At 33.9% G+C, this 24234-nt stretch overlaps 2 protein-coding genes and 1 long non-coding RNA gene across 4 annotated transcripts in view; 2 read left to right on the top strand and 1 right to left on the bottom strand.

The window, feature by feature from the left end:
• The window catches only part of LOC127737176 (serine/threonine-protein kinase Nek9-like), a 168030-nt gene extending 159251 nt beyond the window's left edge, over positions 1–8779 (bottom strand). The window contains exons 1-3 of the mRNA XM_052247707.1: positions 8648–8779; positions 858–1035; positions 276–328 (exon numbers count right to left, since the gene is read on the bottom strand). Coding sequence (XP_052103667.1) covers positions 276–328; positions 858–1035; positions 8648–8779 — 363 coding nt within the window. The remainder of the gene's footprint in view (positions 1–275; positions 329–857; positions 1036–8647) is intronic.
• On the top strand, positions 4564–5619 carry LOC127738998 (uncharacterized). Its single transcript, XR_008000239.1, has 2 exons — positions 4564–4756; positions 5478–5619. It is a non-coding gene; the product is annotated as an uncharacterized LOC127738998 (long non-coding RNA).
• Positions 8780–15085: 6306 nt separating the features above from the next.
• Positions 15086–24213, top strand: LOC127739000 (uncharacterized). Of its 2 annotated transcripts, XM_052250514.1 has the most exons (3): positions 15086–15179; positions 21576–22691; positions 22725–24213. In XM_052250514.1, the coding sequence occupies exons 1-3, from the start codon at positions 15149–15151 to the stop codon at positions 23558–23560; spliced, it is 1983 nt and encodes a 660-aa protein (XP_052106474.1). In that variant the 5' UTR covers positions 15086–15148; the 3' UTR covers positions 23561–24213. The 2 variants fall into 2 exon arrangements, with proteins under 2 accessions (XP_052106474.1, XP_052106472.1); XM_052250512.1 differs by having other exon boundaries at positions 21576–24213.
• The last annotated feature ends 21 nt before the right edge of the window (positions 24214–24234 follow it).

Below are 24234 nucleotides of genomic sequence, written 5' to 3' on the forward strand. Positions count from 1 at the left end.
TTTAGTGGTGTGATTTTATAGTTCTACAACATTTGGTCTAGAAAGTTAAAGAGGGGAGATTTGTACCTACAAAAAAACTAGTTTTTCCCCAACCTGTACCAAGTCATGCTATCTGGACCATGTGTTTGTTGCTGTTGTCTGCCTTTTGTTTAGCACTTTTGGTTTTGAAAGCAGTTGGGTGACAGTGTGTTGGTTGTTGATGGGGCCTGTTGTACTGTGCAGTATATTTGGGGATCCCTGATATCTAGGCTTTTTATATTTCAATTTTTCAATACCTCTTCAGAAAACAGTTCTGTTTGCTCAGCAATTTTGTGGTACAATGATCCTCCTGAAATGTAAAAATTGTCTCGTGTTAAAAGCAGACTTACTAAAATATATGCTACAACTTTCCTATCTTGACTGGTAAAAATTGAAAAATTCCTTTCCTATAGTTGGTCATTCAAAAAATCATTTCAAGGTCTTCAGAAAGTATGTTAAACTCTATTTTGTAAATATTTAGCAGGCTATAAAGTTGAAAATTGTCAGTCTCTTAAAATTCTAAGCTAGGAAATTTAAACTTCAGCTTAATTTTTAAAAACTCTTCATTTTTGTGGGATTCATTTGGGAATTTTTAAATTTTGTATTCCCTTTTATTATTTTAAACCATATGAATACATTTCTCCCCGAAAAATATTTTATAGGATATCAATTTTGCCAAAAATTAACTTTTAAACATACAACCCATCTTTATTTTTTTCAGAATTTCAGTACATCTTACATTATCTTTTGAAAAAGATGTTGTTATTTTAAATTGGTGAATGATACATGTAATAAATATCTCAATATAATCAAGCTCAAGATTAAGTAATATAACATACCATTGGCATATTCCATTTCTATGAGTAAAGTTTCCCCATCCAGGAAATGGTTGTAGTATGTAATGATGTTAGCATGATTAAGTAATGATAATATATCCACTTCACTGAGGGCATCTCTTCTCTCTTTTTCATGCAGCCTGGCTAGATTTACTTCCTTCCATACCACTAAACTTTTATCCTACAATAAAATATTAATTCTTAGAATCCTAACTATCTAAGGTAAGAACAATTGTGTTACTTATTCTTTGAGCTCAAAGTGAGTGCGGCACTGAAGTTTAAATTTGTACCTTGGGTTTTTGGATTTTTTTTTAAAGGTTTTTTGTGCTTTGTACCAAACTGATCAATTAAGCCCTTTCCTTATTATTATACTCTTTGTTTTTATCTTATGAAGTGTTCACAAGTTATATGCATATACCGGGTATATATATTTGAAATCACTTGTAAATAAAAAATGTCTAACATAGCAACGATTGAAAAAAAAGAAGGGCCATGGTGGCCGAATGGTTAAGTATAGTCAAACTACTTTATTATTAGTCTGTCAACACTGACAATGACTGAGGTTATGAGTTCCAAACCTACACATGGCAGGTGCACTTGACTCAAACCTTTATTGACTAGCTAGGATTTTCAGTTTTCCTGACAAAGGTTATGGTTCTCCCAGGCACTCTATGGCCAGCTTCCTCTATTAAAAAAAATTAGCCGCAACCAAATAGCCTATAGTGCAGAAATCAATCAATTAATTATCTAAAAAAGATAATGTTTTAAAATAATCAATTATTCTAAATTTCTATGTTTTAAAATAATCAATTACTGTAAATTTCTATGTTTTAAAATAACCAATTATTCTAAATTTCTACATTCTTAAGTTTATTCTGTAAGTTTCAACTGGGTAATTTCTTTATTCTTTAACTTTGTTAAGCCATTTTTCTCAATTCTTTATGGACACTTAGTATAATCAGATGATTGAAGGATTAGCTCCTCAACTTTTCTTATATTCAGAATAATGGCAAATTTTTATACCTGGTTCTCTTAATTGAAAATGACACAAATTTATAGAAAATGGAACAACTTCTTTCAAAGAACCATATTTTTAATTTTGGTTTTTATTGCGAACAAAATGAAACTTTTCCACAGTTTCACAGAATCCGATTGGTCAATCTTTTTAAACTTTTGTTAGTTCTACTGTCCCATTGAATAAATACAATAGCTATATATTGTTCTCTGTGTAGTTTTTTTTTCGCTGAGACCTTTAAGTTTCTTCTGAGAGAAATCTATCACTCATTGATTAATTTACCATAGTAAAAAAAATATCTTATAAATTGATGAAAATACATGTTTTAACTAAAAAACTGCATGTGATGTATTTATCAAATATCATTAATATATTTTCAATCTGTTCAATATAAACACTGATAAAAAGTTGATTTCTGACAAAAGGAAGGGTCAAAGCAAAAAAATAAGATAGCCTTTCAAGACTTTATAAGTATTTGGAATATTCCTCATGTAGAAAATGGGGATGGAAACATGCATACGATTTCCCATACTATCATACTATTTCCACCTCTATCCAAAAAATCTGCCCCCTATTCAATCAAGTGTAATAACTGTGAAATGACTTATTATATGCCGAATTATAGTTATCTCGTACCATTGCAAACTCGTACAAAGGTAAACTCGTACCACTAAAAACAAACTCGTACCACTGCAAACTCGTACCACTGCTAACTCGTACCATTGCAAACTCGTACCAACTTATTTAAATGCATCCAAAAAGTGTTAAATGATGAATAAATATTTAAATTTCACTCAATACCTCATTAGTCTGTAAAAAGTATATAATTTGAAATGGATAAGAAATCACAATGACCAATTTGTAGCTGATTTTTCCTTGGCTAATTGGATAAAGAAAGCTGTAGCAGATTGGCTTTGTTGTCTCCCTTGAACTGTTCAACAATTCCATTTTTTTTAACTTTTACTGACAACTATTTGATTAAATTTTTAATCATTACAAATTAGAAACATTGAATAGATTTTGTATTTATAATTGTTTGTAAAAGGAAATTTATCTATCAAGAGAATTTATTTATCTTGTTTTAAAAAGTTTAAAATTTATTTATATACAATATTCAGCTCTTTGAAGTATGAAATTTATTTATATACAATATTCAGCTCTTTGAAGTATGAAATTTATTTATATACAATATTCAGCTCTTTGAAGTATGAAATTTATTTATATACAATATTCAGCTCTTTGAAGTATGAAAATTATATGTATACATGTACAAAATTCAGCTCTTTGATGAGTCTCCGATCCAATCCATCATCAGTCACGTCTCAGCCATTACAGCTGAACAGACGTGCTTGGTCAGCTCCTCTTTATCCGCTATCTACGATGTTGGTTTACTGATGGATGGCTCAACAACTTACTACTTTCGATGACAGAAACCAATCCAACGCTGTACAGTCTACATTTTGCTTGGTGTAAAAAAAACCATTAGCATACACTCCAATCGTATTATGGATGTGGGAGTGTTAAATGCCGACTGACGTCAGAGGGTCTGTATCCTAGGTGTTAGATAATGGACCGCCATTTCACTGTCTCAAGACTTTGGTCCTGATAATGCTTCCTGTCATCTTAATACTATGTCCAAGACTCATTGACCAGTACTTCATCATCGTGGTTAGCGGGCTGCACAGCTGGGTCAGTATGCGTAATTGATTTCCCATAGGAGGTAATGGTAACATTTCTTCTGTAGCTCAGTCCATATCGTAAACTTGGATATGCATGATTGCTCGTTTCAAAGCTGAGACATTTTCACATATGTGGTTAAATTTTCTGGGTACGAAGTAAGATTCATTTTTCTGTAAATTAGCACACCCCGAAAATCCTTTCGTGATGCGGCTCCTTGTGGTAAAAAATACTTTTTTTCACACAATTAGTTCTTTGAAAATTTAATACTTTGTATACATTTAATAACTCCAAAGTTTTTACACATTTATTCTATGGTCCTCTTCGATTTCTTTCCAAATCAACACAAATGGTTAAGCTCAGTCACTTGTTAAAAATAGAAACATGTCCAATATCACTACACAGAGACTTTTTGTTTATGCCCAACTTTTGTGTTTCTCAATTTGAGGCGCATTAGGGATATTGACCCAGCTGACCAACCTGGCCCTGAAAGCAGCCGTTGTGAAGGCAGTAAACTACACCAAAAAAGTCAACAAACCAAACCATTGTACCAAAACCAAAATGGCAGCCGTTCTTTCCAAATTTTTCATCATTACGTCAACGAATTATTTAAAGCTCACAAAACGTCTTCGGGCAACGAGCCGACCGTGGGAGGGCTGAATACCAGCCAGTCAAGGTTGTTAAAAACCACCAGTTAGATGAGACTCCCCCATTCATGAACCTCATGGGTACAGAAGGTCTATCTATATAAGCCTTCCTAATCTTGTAGATAAGCAAAGTCGGAAAATTTATAACACCTATCATAATTTAAAATTGGATTAAACAAGTTGATTAGTTCACTACAGATATAATCAAACAATAATCACACAATCAAAGGAATTCAATTTATCGATCAATTAACATGGTAATTAAGAAATTAATTATTTTTTTTTATAAAGATATGCAAAAACAATTCATAAAACATTTGAATTTTGTCTAAGTTTTCAATAAATTTTTGTATAAGATTAAGGAAAACCTGAGACTACTATAACACAGAGATTGGTCACTTCCCGTACTGACCAGTCAAATAGTAATTAATTGTAAGTCTTCGATCACGTGACTCGGCACGTGACTCGCAATGATTGACAAGAAGGATTCGACCGCCATTTTTGACAGCGAAAGAGAAAATAATAATTAACAAATGTGGATTTATAAAGAGTGTTATGTTCCGGTAAGTGTGAATATAAGATTTGACATGTTCATAAATGTTGGTTTATAAGCACTTTAAATAAAATAAGTGCAGTTATAGACTTGAATTTACCGACCAAACCGGAAAGTAACCTCGAGTTATTACCAGTCCGTGGGACAGGGTCAATGAGCAACTCACCCATAACTTACATTCAGATGAACAATCTGTTTTCCGGATAATGTATGTGCAAGCCTTAGTAATTAACCGATGTAATGATGTAAAATTTGTAATTATATGAAATTCCAATTTTTCTGTATCAGTAAGTTCCCGCTGCAGAACTGAGAAACACACGAGACAAGTTGCACACACACAACATGAGGTATGATAGGTGAATTTGTATTGTTAGTGAAAGAAATTTAGATTTATATTTGGTTCCCTTGATAATATATATGCAGTCTATACATGCTAGTATAATAATATTATGCAATGAAAATGCGTCACCATGTGAAATACCAGTACATCATGAGTTCCTAAATAGACGTTTTTTTTTTTAAATAATTGACCCAAACATGATGTAAAAATTACATGCACCTTTGGTCTGCATCCTTTATCAGTTTAACTATTTTGATCCATATTGACATGATAGGTCAATTACTGCTGAGTCTCAAGTCTCAGATTACTGTCTTAAAAATTAATGAATTGCCTATGCTATAAACTTGACAAACATTATTTCTTTTTATTTATAATATATTCTTTATTGTAGGAATACCCCCCAGAAAGAAATCACGCATTAGAAGAAGGGAGAAGTACTACAGGAGAAAATGACTTTTTTTAATATTTTTTTTAATTTCATTGAATTTGTCATGCTTGTCTTACATGGAGAAATAAATATTTAAGTCTTTGAATATACATTTTTATTATTATATACATTAAAACTAAGACAGGAATGCAGAAATTCACTACATTGTGTAACACGCTCAGTTTGGATAACAGCTCAATGAAAGAAAAAAAACAAGTAACCGCACATCTTTATATATTAAAGGAATAGCCACTTGAAGCAAACTTTAATGAGATTTTTATATATTTTTGCTAATGATCATCAGACAACTCCTTTAGTCCAAATGAAGTTCAATGAAGTGGATGTAAGTTATTCGAATGCACCGTAATTACCTTCAACAATGAGAAAACCTATAACGTGCAGTCAGCTTCAAAAGTCCCCGACATGGAAAATATATAACAATTCACTAGAGAAAACGAAGTGTCTACAATAACAAAGCAATTTACGAAAATTCAAATATGACGGACATGAACCAACAGCAACCACTGAATTACAGGCTCCTGACTTGAGACGGGCACTTAAAGAATGACAATGTTAAATATTTTTAGGCGCTCATCACCACCACTAGCATGGGACATTGGTGTAACGACATAACATAAAAACAAACTTTAAACATAATTTGAAAATAGTTCATTTCGGTTTAATCAGGCTGACTGTACATGAAATATTTGCCACTGACAAGCAGTTGTGAATCGAAGTTGAATTTACAGAAAGGTGATATCAATATATGCTATCATATTTAACATTCTTGTTTAGATCTGACATTGCTACTTATTTATAAATTTCACATTATTTTTGGCTTCTCAGAATTTTCACATGGTAAACTGTTAGCAGTTACCCAACAAAAAAATGTTATAGGAAACCTTTTTACAAAGCATCATGCAGACAACAATTAACATGGTATGTCACCAAACATTGAACAAGCACATTTATATTTGCTGTGGCTAAAAAAACTAAAGCAAATCACAACTCTTTTCATCTGAGTTGCTCAATTATTAGGGTTACAAAAAGCCTAGCGATATAACTAAAACATACGACACTTTAACAATAGACAATATTCAAATTTTCAAAAACTTTACGGCTCTGTATTGAAGCACAAAATTTCTTGTCTGGGATTTTGAAAGAGGGCACATATTTCTGGTGTTGAAAAAATGTCATCGTAAATTACCCTAATGTGGTTCTATTTATGTTAACATAGAAATAATTTGATTATTCAGTCACATAATTTTGAAGCTTCTTCGTTCTGATTTACATGTACTTGCGGTTGATGCTTCTTTAGGAGTTTTTGCAGCAGGGACGTATAGTCATCCTCAGATTCAAAATCTGATGCAGTATATTCACCACGTAAAAGATCAAGATTGAGATCACTATCATCCCAAGATAAAAAATCAATGTTACTGGACATTGTGAATTGAAAAATGAAAATGCCAGCGATATTTTGGGAACATATATATAATTTGTAGGGCTTATGTTTGCTTTATGTATCCATTGCAGTTATAACCTCTTTGCTGATCTGTTACGTAAGGAAATTACTCATTTACCTTTAATGAAATTTTTTCTCTCTTCTGTGATCGCCGCTTATTACATTGTTTGCAAAAACTTGACCTAATTATCAGACGAAAATTTAAAAAAAGTGGGAGGGGGGGTTGAAACTTGTTTGAAAAAAAAAAATTTACGTTGGATAATCTGAATGGGGGTTCTTTATTTCCTATAATTTCTATGCCATTTTTCTCTATTCTTTAAATCTTAATAACTTATTATTTTCTCTTCTCTATTCTTTGTCGGTCCATTTTTCTCCATTCTATACCTTTTTTGCCCCTATTTCTCCATTCTATAAAACCCCATCCACACCCTCCTGAATCCTACCACAAGTGCACCGACGATATTTGACAAGGTTTACTACAATAAACATGTATATTGGGCACTCAGCAGTGAAATACCTTACAAGTATAGAATAAAAGTTTACTGCAATAAACGGAGCCTCGTGTACCTTGGGCACCCAGCTGTGAAACAAAATTCATCTCCCATGCTTTTGAGACTACCTGTCTTTACAGGTAAAATATTTGTATATTAGATACAATTAACGGACGTGTAGCAAAACAATGTAACTGTAAGATTGATAAGATTATTCACATTTTCAAGAGTGGCCGCATAATAACAAACTATTAACAAATTATTAATGATTAAAAACAAAAATTTAAATATGAATAGAGATAACTGCATTTGAAAGATAAAAACTATATTCTTTTTTTTTTTTTGATTAATTCAATTTTGTTTTTAAATTATTTTTAAAAGAAAAATAATAATATCCGATACTGTTATAGTATTCTCAGTATTAGGTGATATATGTCGTCTGCTACGGTCGAATACGAAACTACGTTAAAATAACGTAGCTAACTACCGGAGACTCAGATAATCCGATAAATCTATAGTGACCAATCTCTGTGTTATAGTAGTCTCAGGGAAAACCAATTAATATTTTACAAAGATTTTCATAATCAATGCATAAATTTTTTAATGTGGTGCGAGTTCGCAATGGTATGACTTCGCAGTGGTACAAGTTGATGTTTAGTGGTACGAGTTGATGTGGTACGAGTTAACTTGCTTCCTTATATGCCTGTGTACATAGTTTTAATCATAATTTTAAAAACTATGCACTCCATATTCATTTTCAATCATTTTTGTATTTTTGAAAATATATATACATATATAGGCCACGCTGCACAAAACAGTAATTAATCTTCAGACCATTGAAGGACTACTGTAACCCTAATTAAAGAAGAAGAAAAAGAACTAGTGAGACCAGAAAATCCCTATAGACTAAGAATCCAACTACTGCATGGCCATGTACTACAATGATGATGATGTACAAAATGTATGCTATGATTCTTTATTGTTAATGTTATTACTACATAGGATAGTGATCGGAATGGGGTTCATGCTACTAGAATTTTTTTTAGGGGAGGAGTCGTTATGTGGTTCAGAGGAGTGGTGTGGTGGTTGTCAACAACTTTTTTTTTCGCAAAATTTGGTCCGACCCCCTCGGCTGATACATGCAACTAATTACTGTTTCCTAAAGAATGCATAAAATATACTTCGGTTTTCCTGTACAGATTTGCTTCGCCAAAGGCACCACGTCCAAGAACTTTCACATAGATATATGAGGCTTCTAATGCACCTTCTTGACTTCTTATTTCAGTATCGACTTCTTGGCCGTCGGTCGCCATTGTAAACAATCTAAGGGAGACCACTCGATTTATTTTTTACCACAAAACAACACATAACCACAAAACACAGGGAAGGTCTAAAATTAGTTGCAACTGAAGATTACCGATGTCTAAATCTCATAAATCAATCAAGAAAATACAAATCAAGGAAAATTGTTGACTTCTCAAATGCCTCCGACATCAACAGCTATTAGCCAAATATATAGAAAAACTATAGAATCTCAAGGTATCAGGGGAAACGTTTCACAACCATAGACAACAATATGGAACTTTGAAGCTCCTCGCAGATATTGTAAACTTGTATGTTTTCCTCCTAACGACCTAAGGTATGTTAAACAAAAGTTCTTCTGGAATCTTTGTTATAAAAAATAATATCTGAACCATTGTTTCACCAGGAACATATTTCTTTCAGTGGAAATAATATTCCAGAATAAAATTATATTTCTTCCATTTGAAACTAATATTATAAAGGAACTTCTATTCCATGACAATAGATCACAGCAAGTTATCGTTGATGGAGCCACGTCTTACAGAGCACCAGTATTCAGTTGAGTATAACAAGGGACAGTTCTTGGTCCACTGTTATTCCTGATATTCATCAATAACCTGCCAGAACTTGTGTTTCTTCAAAAACTATAGACAATTTGCAGACAGTTTTGTTCATAGACGATAAAAGACCACAAATATTTTGAAGGACTCCAGACAAACAGAAGACCACACCGACTGTGATTGGATTAAACTAGCCGCACGGGAAGCCTGAAAAAGCGGGTATGTCATTCCATCCAACCAAGTGCAATGTTTTACTATAGAGCAATGAAAAAAACTTAATTAGAAGCAACAGAAACGACCAAGTATACATATACATATACCTAGGAGTTAATTGACATGAGCCAAAATATGTGTAATAACTATCATATAAACCGTAATCTCAAAAAGATACTAGCAGTATGATTGGATTTTAAACTGTTAGGAACCTCAAAATCAACCCACACAAAGAGACGAAATCTGTAGCCTAGGCTCCTTTCGTTAGTTCATCCAAAATTGGAGTATTGTGCATCTGTGTGGAATCCATACAATAACCAGTATATTCAAGAACTAGACGTACACGGTAATATATGTTCAGTGACAAACAGATATAGAATCACCAGTTGTGTCACAGATATATACTAAATGACCTTAATCGGGAGACACTAGAGTAACGAAGAACAAACCCTAACTTACCTGGTTCTTCGACGCATCATGAACTACCTACACGATTACCTCACACCATCATCAAACCGGAGGCTGAGATTGATTGGTGTCAAGTTAATGCCACTTTCAACACTATTGTGCTATTTCGTGGTGGGCGCCCCCTCTTTTGTGGGAAAAATTTGGTTGATTATATAGGGAATCACTGAAGCATGACTGGAGCGGGCCTCCTCTTAGGGCAGTCAGTGGGCCCCCCTCATGAAAATTTCTGGACCCGCCACTGCCTCGCTACGGTCAGCAGCGTTATTTTATTTTATGGAATTACGCCACCTTTCAAATACTAGTATCCTGTATCCACCCATGTATCTTATTTTTAATCTTTTTCTTCTTCTCTCTTATTTACTCATATACAAACTACTTATTTTATCCTTACTAGTTCAAATCTTTATTTAACCACCCACGCAGCGCATTAGTATTTCCAAAGCATAGAAGACTATTAAGACAGTGATTTGTATCCTGTAGATGTAAAAAGTAAACGAAGAAAAGATAAAAATGTCACAATTCCAAAAGGAGTAAGACTGGGTGTGTTGATAGTGAAAGCGTCTCCTGCTATGCATATGCATCACCTGTGCCAAGTGAATCCGCTATAATTAAAAACGGCAGCTGTTGGGAAACGCGGAATGTAAAAGGACTTACTTTAAGTTATTTCAGGAATGACATAACCAGTGGACATAAATGAAGCTATATGTTAAAACTAAAACAGATTTAAAGTTTACGAAGTCATCTACACATTGTAATAAATATTATTTTGATTTTGAAATGCATGACCGGAACCGTAAAATGCCAATGTGTCAGATCAGTCAGATTTGAACTAAAATTCCAATATGAATCCAATGAGACAACTAGACCACAAAACACCAAAATGTGTGACATGGATGTAAGCAACTTTACTATAGTAACTATGGTCTACCATAAGGTTTTAAACAATGACCAATTCCATAGGGTATAGTAAGCCATAAATTAAGGCCCAGACGTGACAAAATAAAAAACAGCGCTCAACTCTCCTTTAAACTGAGACAGCGGTCAAACAACACACTCAGAACGAACGTGTAAAAGTCAGTTGGAAAGCGATTGACTCCTCAGATCGGCACCTAGCATAAAAACAGCTAAAAAATAGACAAGAGAAACAACGTACCAATCTAAGAATACTCGCAATTATACTGAAAGCTTGTTCATAGCCAGCTAATACAACTCATAAGTAAACCATGCGTTCTATATATTAATATATCAGTGACCGCTGATGGAAAGCACATATGTACTTGGGGACAGGACAATTCTTTTAGCCCTCTTTTTTTCCAAAATCCGTTTCTTTTTTTTTCTATTAATTTCAATTATTTTCGCGTTTTTCTGTATTAAATGAACTCAAATATCACGACTAGAAATAACTTGTATTTGCTATTTACTATCAATTCGAAGTTTACAAAACTTTGAATGTTTGAAATACTAAGGCTATTCTACCTCAGGAATAGATTACCTTAGCTGTATTTGGTAAAACTTTTAGGAATTTCTGGTCCTCAATGCTCTTCAACTTCGTACTTTATTTGGCTTTTTAACTTTTTTTGATTCGAGCGTCACTGATGAGTCTTTTGTAGACGAAACGCGCGTCTGGCGCAAATACAAAATTTCAATCCTGGTATCTATGACGAGTTTATTTATCAGTAATACCAGAGACAAAAGATATATGATATATTGTATAAGTCTTTTTTGTTGCAATACGAATAAAATTTAATATCAAATTACAAGACATTTTTTAAAAAGTCTGGACTTGATCTCGGACAGTATATATGATATTTCTTATCATCTTTAAACTTTAATTTAACAAATATCATCATGCAAAATGCCCAGTGTTGATACAACGTTTCAATGACTTAAACGAAGTATGGTACGAAATGTTCACATGCAGTTGGCCCGCGATGCCGATGAACATTACGAAATGGTCTTTGTTTTAGGGGACTACCATTTATTTTTTTTGGGTGGACCGTGCGTGTGTTGTATGGGGATTTTGAAAATGAATATCCTGTCCTGGTAAGAAATAAAAATAAATAACTTTGCCCGACAAGACAAGATACAAGATAAGGTTCGCCGGCGGTAGATGAAAGAGAAAGAAAAATTCCTCCTGACCCTCTTTTCCCAGTATATCAAATGGTCGTCCCCTTATGGTAAGAAATGGTAAACTTCTTGATTCTATTAAGAAATGTTTTGTGCCCAATTGCCAGAAATGGTTATGGTACGAAATTACTTGCTTCAGTTTCTAGTTTTTTGTTGCCTGTTGGATTGTCGTACCCAGCACCACTGTCCATTTTCGACAGCAATTACTTTTCATTTAGTTAGAAAATGAATCTTTTTAAAGTAACAGAAGCAGCCTGATGACGGTGGTTACTCAGTAGGAAAGGTCGTCTATTTAAGGTAGATTAACTGTATAACGCCATCTTGAATTGTAAAATAGCAGTTCATAATAGGTCTAGTTCTTTGCTTAATTCTTCAAATTTTGGGACAGATTGGCAATTAATGGGTTAGACTGTTCATTGGAATAAAGAAAAAATAAGTGATTTATTGCATTATTGAAACTGATTTATCAAATACCAAGTATTTGTGTTTGGTCAACTTACCCATTTAAGGATGTACACCTCTGAGGAGCCAAAAATTTCTAGAATTAAACTTTTTTTCTTAACCTGATTTTGGGGTCTATATGACTGTAAGAAAGTAATTCATGAAGAAACAATCATATAGTAGTGCACTTCTTTTTTTGCTACGACCATTTGAAAGTACCTAATTTTAATGATTTTCCCATTTTTCATTAATTTTTTCCGTGGGCCCATTTTTGGGCTATTATCATGAAAAAATCACAGTTTCACAATTAAACTTTTCTTCATACTTTCACTAAAGTTGAAGTGTACCAATCTGAATAAATTCAACTTAAAAAAAATTATGGGTAGGTGTTAACATTAGAAAGTTTTATAAAATTTTGTTGCAGTTTTTCGTGTCAAATTGACCATGTTGTCAATTTTGTAAATTTGGGGTTTTTCTCTATTTTTAGAACAAAAAGCATATTGTTTCAACTTCTTTGTTATAAATGATTGAAAAAATACACATCAGAGAAATTTAAAAAGAAAAAATTGATATGGGATGTACATATTTTTGGTAAAATCAGTTTTTGTACCCCTCACCAATTTTCTCACCATTTTGGCTGATGAAACTGACTGGAGCGGTTATAAAATTTGAAAATTTTGTTACTCAAAACCTACTTATTGTAAATACACAAATTTTTCATAGAGTTTAGTTTGATTATAATATTTTTTGAATTCATTGATATTTTCCACTTGTATCACATGCTTTGGAAATAATTTCAGAACGAGATTTCAACGAGACTGGAACATCAGAAGAATACATCCTTAAGGAGAGATAACTCAAATAGTAAATTTTTATAAAGGAATGATGGAGAAATTTTAAAGTTTTAATGGTAGCAAGAAAACAACGTCGGTGATACCACTTTTTATTTTTATTTTCTTAAAGCATATATATAAGAAAAAGTTTTTGGTCAGGATTCTTCTGAAAAAGCTTATAACAAATTTATGAAATATATTCAGGGCTTGGTGTAAACAGAAAGTCCAGTAACATAGCTGTGATGTCAGAGCTTGGTAGATTTCCTATTTATTTCACTATAATTTTATCAATGTTAAAATATTGTCATAGACTGGAAGGTTTGAAAGAAGGTTTATTATTTGATGCATTCATATGATGTAAACAATTACATATTTCTAATTTAAATACATGGTACTCTAGTATAGATTATATTCAGAGAGAGATTGAATTACCAAATTTTGACCAATCAATTGAATTGGTTCTTTATGTCAGTATGTTAAAAATAAACTATGTGAAAGTTATTTAACATTTTGGAATAGACTGAAGTATCAAACAATTAACTCTGAAAAAGGGAAGCTTGGTACTTATTTTTCTATAAAAAATTGTTTTAAAAAAGAAAAATATTTAGAACTACAGGATTTAAAAAAAAAGACAGTCAATTTATAAATTAAGAATAAGCGCTCACTCTTTAAAAATTGAGACAGACAGATATTTAAAAAAATATATAGAAAGATCTGAGCGTCTTTGTTCAAATTGCTCACTTGGTAATGTTGAAGATGAGCTTCATTTTTTGTTAGAATGCCCTCTTTATGATACTCAAAGGGAAGATTTTTTTTCAATACATTTCTAACAATTGTTATAATTTTAAAAATTTAAATAAATCTTCTAAATTTGTACGGCTCTTGACCCAAGAAAATGTAACTCATATGGAAAAACTGGGCTGTTATATTTGTGACTGTTTTGAATTAAGGAGATCAGGTATGAATATTGACACCAAGTCCACAGGCACTTGTCTCAGAAAAAAATTTTCCTATATACCTTAATGTTATATTAAGGTATATAGGAAAATTTTTTCTGAGACAAGTGCCTGTGACTAAGTCAAGTAAATGATTTGAGAATGAATGCATATAATGTAATTTTATTCTTTTATTCACAATATATATGTGCATGTTTTTGGCTCTGATTCTGACCAATGCTAATATACTAAATATATATTTACAAGTGACTATTATTGTTGTTGTTACCAATTATGTAAATCAATTGTATCTGATTTTATGCCCTTTGTGGGCCCTGTAATTTGGGAAATAAAAATATTCTATTCAATTCTATTTTTTAAAAAACCTATCGAAGTTCTCATATTCTAATTCAAAATTTTAACTCATAGGTTTCTTTATATTCACAAAAAAGTGAACAATCATATGAACATTTTGGCAATTTGCACGACTTATAGCTTGGAAAATAGTACGATGACCCATACTTTTTATTATATTTTTTAAAAAAAGCATGGAAAAGTCTACATTTGATAATGTAAAAGAAAATTCCATCTGAGGAAATATATACGATATACCAATGATTCACTTTAAGTAGAAGTAATTTTAATTGTTTGCGGTGCACCAAAATGGGAGGATACATACATATAATGATATACAAATCGACTTGAATGAATTGAAAGAATGAATGTCTGTCCCCATTCGTTGTTTGTCTCGTTGGGAAAAAAAACGCCCTCCACCTGCTCCGCCTACAAATCCAGTGAAAATTATGGCTTGGGCAGCAATAAAGTCAGTTTCAAGTAAGAAACTATAGTCACGATTAATGCATGGAATATACTCTATATGTCCATCATTATACCCCTGCTGCTTCATTAATACACAAGGTATTACTTAAAAACTAGTCAAGGGAAAAGAGAAATCATGATTGCATTTAACTTTTAAGTGAAAAAATTAAATAGCTTACAGGTAGAGTGTCTCAGGTACATTGTAAATGTACATGTATATGATATGTCCCAGTTAAACAATATGTGATTGTCAAATTTGATAAATGTGATAATGGCAAGATAATAAAAAATAATAAAACTAACTGAACATAATTTTTTGCTAAATAATATTTTTAGAAAGAAAATGTCTTATGACATGTCATGTATGACCTTAGTTTTTATATGTATAAAATATAGGAAAATATATGCCGTTACAACTTAATGACAGCGCCTGATGAAAAATTAAGCCTGGCTGGTTTCAGTCCTTTAATGGACCTTCTTCAGAGGCTGAATGGTTTAATTGTGTTTTTGCTCTCATTACATGTATATAATGATCCATCGACGATTGACATCCAGCGGTTCTGACGGATTAGTTTGTTTGTCTGTAACCAAGGTTATCCATTGTGTTACCCGTGGTTGGATTAACTGTCGGTTGGTTTAGCCGGCGGTAGATTTAACTGGCGGTTGGGTTAACCGGTGGATGGGTGAACCGGCGGATGAGGTTCTATTCTGGCAACAATGGATGTTACCTCATTATACACCAACATTCCAAACCAAGAGGGTTTGGTTTCAGTTGCCAAAAGCCTACATTTAAACAAATCGTCTTACCAAATATCAAACAAAGGACTACTAGAAGTACTTAAATTAGTCCTTCACTGCAACAATTTTACATTTAACAATACTGTCAATAGAACTTACCTACAAGTCGGCGGCACAGCTATGGACACCAAAGTGGCCCCGTCTTTTGCAAATATCTTTATGGGACATTTAGAGGAGGGAGAAACTAAATGGATTCCCTCTTCAGCCATTCTTATCCCTTAGGTTCATTGATGATATTTTCATCAGTTTGAAGCATGGTAAAGAATCACTCAATAGATTTATACAACATATGAATTCTCAGCATAGAAGATCATAGAACAATCAAATTCACCCCTGAAATATCAGAAGAACAAGTTGTATTCTTAGACACTATTGTGAAATTCCACAAAACACTTGGCACAGTAGACAAAAAAAAATGGTAGAGGTTGAACTACAATGTATACACTAAACCCACTGATACCCATTCGTACCTCCAGTACGTTTCGGAACATCTACTTCCATGCAGAAAAGCTGGACCTTATGGACAGTTCCTCAGGGTTAAGAGAAACTGCACAAATGAGGCAGATTTCCGTAAACACTCTACAGAATTGTTTAAATATTACAAATTCTGAGGGTATCATGATACTCTTCTTCGCACTAACCTCGAAAAAGCAGAAGCAAAAGACCGAAAAACACTACTCAAACCTGTCAAAAACGACACCAAAAAAATTACCAGAGTTTCACTAGTCTTGAGCTATACAAAAGCCAGTCCAAATCTAAGAAAGATTATTGACACTACTTGGCCTCAGTTGCATATCAAAGACACAACCAAACAGATTTTCAGTGAACAACCGCTTTTTGCCTATAGAAGAAATAAAAACCTCAAAGATATTCTAGTTTGAGCGACATTCCAATATCCGCCAATCACGCCGGGGACTGCGGACCTCAAGGATTAGTACACTAAACAAGTTGACCAATTGCAGCAATGATGAATGTAGCTACTGTCCTTGGATTAATTTCTGAAGGTCCTTCTCCAGTACATTCACAGAACGCAAGTATAGAAAAAACTATATCGGTGACTGCAACACATCAAATATCATTTACATGATTACATGCAAGTCTTGTAAACAACAATATGTTGGTAAAAGCAAACGTCCATTTAAAGCTCGACTCGGTGAACATCTCCGATATGTCAAAAACAATAATGCAAAGAAATAACAATTCTATAAGAAATGAACGCATGGAATATAATGGCGACCTTTTTTCTAATTCTAAATTATGGTCACTAATTCTTAACTTAGTGAAGCATTTTCTTATAGAAAAGGCATTGGATGCTAAATAAAACTAAATGCTAGTTTACAGAGAAAGTACAATATAAATACAAATACAATAGATGTACCATGCAAGTCCAGCAGTTTTGACAACATAAATGCTTCTTTAAGTAAAGGATTTATTTTTTCAGAATTCAGAGTTCAGGTTCAAGATTTTTGTATTTCATAAGTTGCACATGTACAAATGATGTATATTTTATTAGAAAATATATCCATGTATATAACATACATGTATAATATTTTTTTTTAAATTGAAATTGCTTGTTATATAATTCAGGATAATCAAATAAATAATTTTATTAAATTAATAATTTAATAATCCTAAATTGTATATTAAATTTAATAATTAATGCAAATGAACAATTCACTACAATGTACATGATGCACTAAAAATTAACCTATTTTCTTATATATATATATATTATTTCTGTTTTGTTTTCAAATGCTAGTCAATAACTTATCTTTGACGTTTTATCTTAATATCTACTTTGTGTCTTTCTGTTTGTTTACATATATTTCTTAACACCCATCTTTGCTAGCCAAGGGTAACGATCCAGTCCCCTCCTCTCCAAGGGTTACGATTCAGTCCCCTCCTCTCCTGACTGGATCGTAACCCTAGGCTAGGGAAGATGCATAACACCATGAAGCCAGTCAAGTAACAACTTTAAATAAACCATATTGACCGATAGTTTTAATGTTTATTAATAAATCATTATTCTATTTTTAGAAGAAGTTTTGTATACAAATTGTAAAAATTTAAAAAGTAATAAAAACACCTTACTTCCCATGTCATAAGCATTATGAAAAGATTCAAATGAATTTTCTACAATATAAATACTTGACACTGATTGAGAAAGGGAATTAATTTGCATCCCTTAAAAATACAGGATGATAAGATTAGTATCACATATACAAAAATAAAAAAATACTACATTTTTACCTATACATGTAATAACCCTATTTCTCCAATCAAACATAATCTAAAAGAACTCGCCAAGGAATTTATTTTTCTCCAGGCTGATAAGGCTGCTAATAATATAATTATTGTTTGACAATTTTACATTGAGGTTCTTCAAAAGGAAATCACGAACAACTAACTCCATTTTCAGAAAATGACATCTGTAACAAACATAAACTAATAGCCACTTCTTTACAAACAGAACCAAAAACAATGAAAGTTCCATCCATGTACTGGCTTCCGAAACTGCACAAAACACCTTACAAATATAGATTTATTTCGTCTTCAAGCCATTGTTCCACTACTAAACTGTCTATTCTACTTACTAGTACACTTGGTACAATCAAAATCCTGGTAATAAATTGTTCATATAAGGCCTTTGAAAACAGTGGAATTAATTACTTTTGGAGTGTCAAAAATTCGTTGGAAGTACTTGATAAATTGCATGCTTATATTGGTAATTTCGAATCTGTTCAAAATTTTGATTTTTCTTCCCTATTTACCACTTTGCCTCGTAATCATATTAAGAAAAAAATCACACACCTAATTACATGGGCATTTAAAAAGTCAGAATGCGAATATATATGTTCAAACTCTTTTAGGTCATTTTTTTAGTAACAACAAACAAAAGAACTATGTCAATTGGACCTGCTTTGATACTATAATTACTGCCCTTGAATTTTTACTAGATAACATTTTTGTTCGCTATGGAGATTTCGTATATCGTCAAGTTATCGGAATTCCAATGGGGACTAACTGTGCACCACTTATTGCAGACCTGTTTTTATATTGTTATGAGTTACAATTTATGACTAAAATCAGTAAAGACCCATCGAAACAACAACTGATACAAAATTTAATAACACTTTTAGATATTTGGATGATATATTGGCTATCAATAATGACGACTTCAGTATGTACACTAAAGAGATTTATCCGGCTGAACTGAATTTAAATAAAGCTAATAATAACAATGAACACTGCCCTTTCCTGGATTTTGATATCTATATCTTTAACGGGAAGCTTAATACCAAAATTTATGATAAAAGAGATGCTTTTTCATTTCCAATTGTTAATTATCCATTTTTTTCTCGCCTTGACGGAGTCAAAAAGCGAGACATAGGTATGCTGTTTCCGGCGTCGGCGGCGACGGCGTCAACAATGTATTAGTTTGTGATAAGGTCTAGTTCATGGTGAACCACTAGTGGTAGGTCAATGATATTTGGTATGCAGTTGTATTATCATTGGCTCATCTCATTACCATGGAGATTATTTGGCTCCGCCCCTCAGTCAAGGTCTATTGACTTTGAAACTTTGCTTCGTTTACATGTATTAGTTTATGATTAGGTCAGTTTATAGGGATCCACTAGTGGTAGGTCAATGATATTTGGTATGCAGTTGTATAGGCATTGGCACATCTCATTTCCATGGAGATGATTTGGCCCCGCCCCCTCATTCATGGTCTATTGACTTTGAAACTTTTGCTTCGTTTTCATGTATTAGTTTGTGATAAGGTCAGTTCAAGGGGAACCGTTAGTGGTAGGTCAATGATGATTGGTATGCAGTTGTATAACTAAGCATTAGCACATCTCATTTCCATGGAGAATATTTGGTCCCGCCCCCTCAGTCATGGTCTTTTGACTTTGAAACTTTTGCTTAGTTTACATATATTAGTTTGTGATTAGATCAGTTTGATGAACCGCTAATGTTAAGTCAATGATATTTGGTATGCAAATGTATTGGCATTTGCAAGTCTCGTTTCCATGGATTGTATAGCCCCACCCCTCATCATGGTTCATTGATTTTGAAACTTTTACATAGTTTACAAGTCAATGTTTGTGTTTAGGTTTGTTGAAAGCGAACGACTTATGATAAGTCTATGGTATTTTGTATGCAGTTGTATTAGCACTGGCACATCTCATTTCCATGGAGATTGTTTTGCCATATACCTTCAGTCATGGTTCATTGACTTTGAATATTTGCATAACTTACATGTTAAAGTATTGCCATTTTAATTTCAACATTTGCATTATCAAAAGTACAAAAAGGCGAGATATATCTCTGTGTTAACAGTTTATTATTGTTATGAAAAGGTACATTTGTGTAGAAGATCAACATCATACCCAATAGGCCAATTATCATTCGCATTTCAAAACTATATATTTTTAGTCCCCTATCGACGAAGTCGAAGGGAACTCTAGGTTTGCACTCCGTCCGTCTGTCTGTCTGTCCATCTGTCAGTCCTGCAAGTTTTCAAAACTTTTTTTCTTCGTCCTTGAAGATATTGATTTGATATTTGGTGTATTGTTTTAACATGACAAGTTACAGATCAAGTTCGAATTTTGTTCCGGTCTGACGATTTTGTGAAGAGTTGTGGTCCTTGGACTTAGAAAATTCACTCAAATAATCAGTTTTCCGCACTTTTTTATGCCCCATCTAGGGGCATTATGTTTTTCAGTCTGTGCGTCCGTTCATTCGTCCGTCCGTCTGTCCCGCTTCAGGTTAAAGTTGAAGTCCAATCAACTTGAAACTTAGAACACATGTTCCCTAGGATATGATCTTTCAAATTTTGATGCCAAATCAGAGTTTCGACACCAATTTCACAGTCCACTGAACATAGAAAATGATAGTGCGAGTGGGGCATCCATGTACTATGGACACATTCTTGTTTCGTCATGCTTGAAGATATTGATTTGATAATTGGTATATAGTTTTATCATGACAAGTTACAGATCAAGTTCGAATTTTGTCCCGGTCTGATGAATTTGTGCAGAGTTATGGTCCCTGGACTTAGAAAATTCACTCAAATAATCAGTTTTCTTAACTTATTTTCGTCATGCTTGAAAATATTGATTTAATAATTGGTATATAGTTTTATCATGACAAGTTACAGATTAAGTTCAAATTTTGTTCCGGTCTGATGATTTTGTGCAGAGTTATGGTCCTTGGACATAGAAAATTCAAGTTAATCAGTTTTCCACACTTTTTTTCATCATGCTTGAAGATATTGACTTAATATTTGTAATATAGTTAACACCATGACAAGTTATAGATCAAGTTAGCATTTTGTTCCAGAACAAAGAATTTTTAACCGGTAGGGGACTATGTATTGCCATGCAATACTCTCAGAATGCTTGTTTATAATTGATATGCCTAAATTAATGTTTTATTTTAAATTCACAAAATAACAAAATGAAAGCAATCTTTACCCTTCAATGCTCACAAGCATTTTGATTTTCTGTAAACACTTGAGCATTTGTGACCACAAGCATATATTAAATACTGTTTTCAGACAAACATAAAAATAATAAGCCTATTGTTAAAAGTTTATATAAATCGTTTCAGGAATTGCTGCCTCACAAGGATACTGGTCCCCAGAACACATAACTCAATTTGAAGATCTGACACTTGACCAAAACTTTAATACAGTTTTCAAGAAATGGAGCAAGGAGGAAGATAGATACTCAGTAGAGATGACAACATTACCAGGAGAAAGTTTAAATCTCAAATTCGGCAGCATGTCAAATTCACTTTGTTCAGAGCAGTCAGATGATCAGGGAAGAAACAGATCTTTAGAAATGTCTGGCAATAATGATATGAAGGTGAAAGCTGGTGGGTTTAGTGACACTGATGGAAGTAGAGGCTTTGGTGCAGCCAGTCGTAGCTTTGGGGGAAGGGATGAAGATTCTGGTAGAGGTGGCCGCAGAGGTGGTTTTGGGGGTGATAGAGGAGGACGAGGAGGATTTGGTGGTGGAGACCGTAGTAGTGGTTTTGGAGACAGTGATGGTGGGGATAGAGGTTGGAGAAGAGGAGGGTTTGGTGGGGACAGAGGAGGAAGAGGAGGATTTGGTGGTGGAGACCGAGGTGGTGGATTTGGTGCATCAACAAAAACTGATGATGACTGGGGAGATGGAACAAATACCAGTTCTGGATTTGGTGGAAGTAGTTTTGGAGGTGACAGAGGAGGTAGAGGAAGTTTTGGAGGCGGTAGAGGTGGCCGTGGAGGTAGAAGTAATGGGTTTGGAAGAGAAGACAATAACGATAGAGGATTTGGCAGCAGCAGAGGTCGAAGTGGAGGATTTGGCAGAGACCAAGATAACAGTAGTGATCAGGGAAGTGAAAGTGGATTTGGTGGCAGAATAAGGGGTTTTGGAGGAGACAGAGGAGGTCGTGGTGGAAGCAGAGGTGGCCGTGGTGGATTTGGTGGCGACCGAGATGATGGTGGTAGTGGTTTTAGTAGTGACAGAGGTGGACGTTCTGGTGGATTTGGAGGAGATCGAGGAGGTAGTTTTGGTGAAAACAGAGGTGGCATAGGAGGTGGTTTTGGTGGAGTCCGAGGTGGCAGAGAAAGTGGATTTGGTGGTGGCAGAGGAGGTAGTTTTGGGGGCGACAGAGGTGGTAGAGGAGGAGGTTTTGTTGGAGACAGAGGTGGCAGAGAAAGTGGGTTTGGTGGCGACAGAGGTGGCAGAGGAGGTGGGTATGGTGGCGACAGAGGTGGCAGAGGAGGTGTGTTTGGTGGCGACAGAGGTGGCAGAGGAGGAGGTTTTGGTGGTGACAGAGGTGGTAAAGGGGGAGGTTTTGGTGGAGACCGGGGAGGTGGCAGAAGTGGGGGATTTGGAGGTGGAGGTTTTGGTGGTAATACAGTTCAAGCTTCTGCTGATGAGGATTGGGGAGATACTACATCAAGCCCACCAGTAGCTAATCCAGTTACAGACAGAAAAGGAAATGGAGATAGTTGGGATGTTAAACCATCAGGTAACCTTGCAGTGATCCATAGTGGTGGTGATAGTGAAGATAAATGGACACATAAAAACTTGAACAGATTTGTGTCTCAGAAATTTGTACTTGGAAAATCATTAATAGTTAATGTTGTCTATTCAAATAACCCAGCGGAATTCTGGTGTCAGAGCTTAGATCAAGTACCTGCTTTTGAAGAAATGTCTGAGAACATGAACAAAGAATATAACAGTATTTCTGAAAATGAATTAAATCTTGACAAACCTGAAATACAAATGCCTTGTATTGCTAAATTTTCAGAAGATGAACAATGGTACAGAGCAGAAATTATAAACATAAAAGGAGATGACTTAGAGGTCTTATTTGTTGACTATGGAAACACAGAAACAATATCAAAATCATCTGCAAAATCCATTAAAACACAATACTGTAGTATGCAGATACAGGGAATCAAATGCTCATTGAATAATGTAAAGCCAAATGGTAATTCTTGGTCAGAAAAATCTAATGATGATTTTTCTACATCAACAACTGACAAAAATATGGAATTGAAATTTATAAGTCTATCATCAGGAACATATGAAGTTGAGTAAAAGGATTCTGAGACCAATGATGAAATTGCAGTTAAACTAGCAGAAATGGGTCATGTCACATTTTTCTTAGGAAGTCAAAAAGTAATCAACCCATACCCATGTACTACACTACCTATAGACACATCAAAAGAAGTGTTTGTATCATGGATTGATAATCCACACTGTTTTTGGATTCAGCTCGCTGAGACTACTGATAGTCTAAATGAACTTGTTGAGAAAATTCAAGAGGAATATAACCCAGGATCATCTTCAAGTTCTGCTGTTGAGAAAGCAGAAGTTGGAATGCAGGTTATAGCTCAGTTTACTGATGACGATGCCTGGTATAGAGCATACATAGAGAGTATAGATGCTGGAAAATATTGTGTCCGTTTTATTGACTATGGTAACTCTGATAAAGTAGAAATGGAAAGGTTATGTAAACCTTCTCCAGAATTGTTAAGTACAAATGCATATGCATTTAGATGTAAATTAGCTGGAGTTAAACCATTACAAGCAGGTTGGAATGTTGACTCGAAGGATATAATGGAAAGTCTGGTAACGGATGCTGTCTCTTGTCTTGTCAAGGCATCTGACAAGAGTGAACACACTGTAGAGATGTCAGTGGGATCTAAAAACATTGCAGAAGAACTAATTAACACAGCAGTGGCTAGAAAGGATGTAGGCCCAGCAGAAAT

The sequence above is a fragment of the Mytilus californianus genome, unplaced genomic scaffold (genome assembly GCF_021869535.1).
Source record: "Mytilus californianus isolate M0D057914Y unplaced genomic scaffold, xbMytCali1.0.p SCAF_4, whole genome shotgun sequence".
NCBI lineage: Eukaryota > Metazoa > Mollusca > Bivalvia > Mytilida > Mytilidae > Mytilus > Mytilus californianus.

Coding starts and splice junctions, on each gene's coding strand:
- LOC127739000 (XM_052250512.1), top strand. CDS start 15,149: ATGGCTTGGGCAGCAATAAAGTCAGTTTCAA. Junction 15,180..21,575: donor AGCAATAAAGTCAGTTTCAA/GTAAGAAACTAT, acceptor AAATCGTTTCAG/GAATTGCTGCCTCACAAGGA.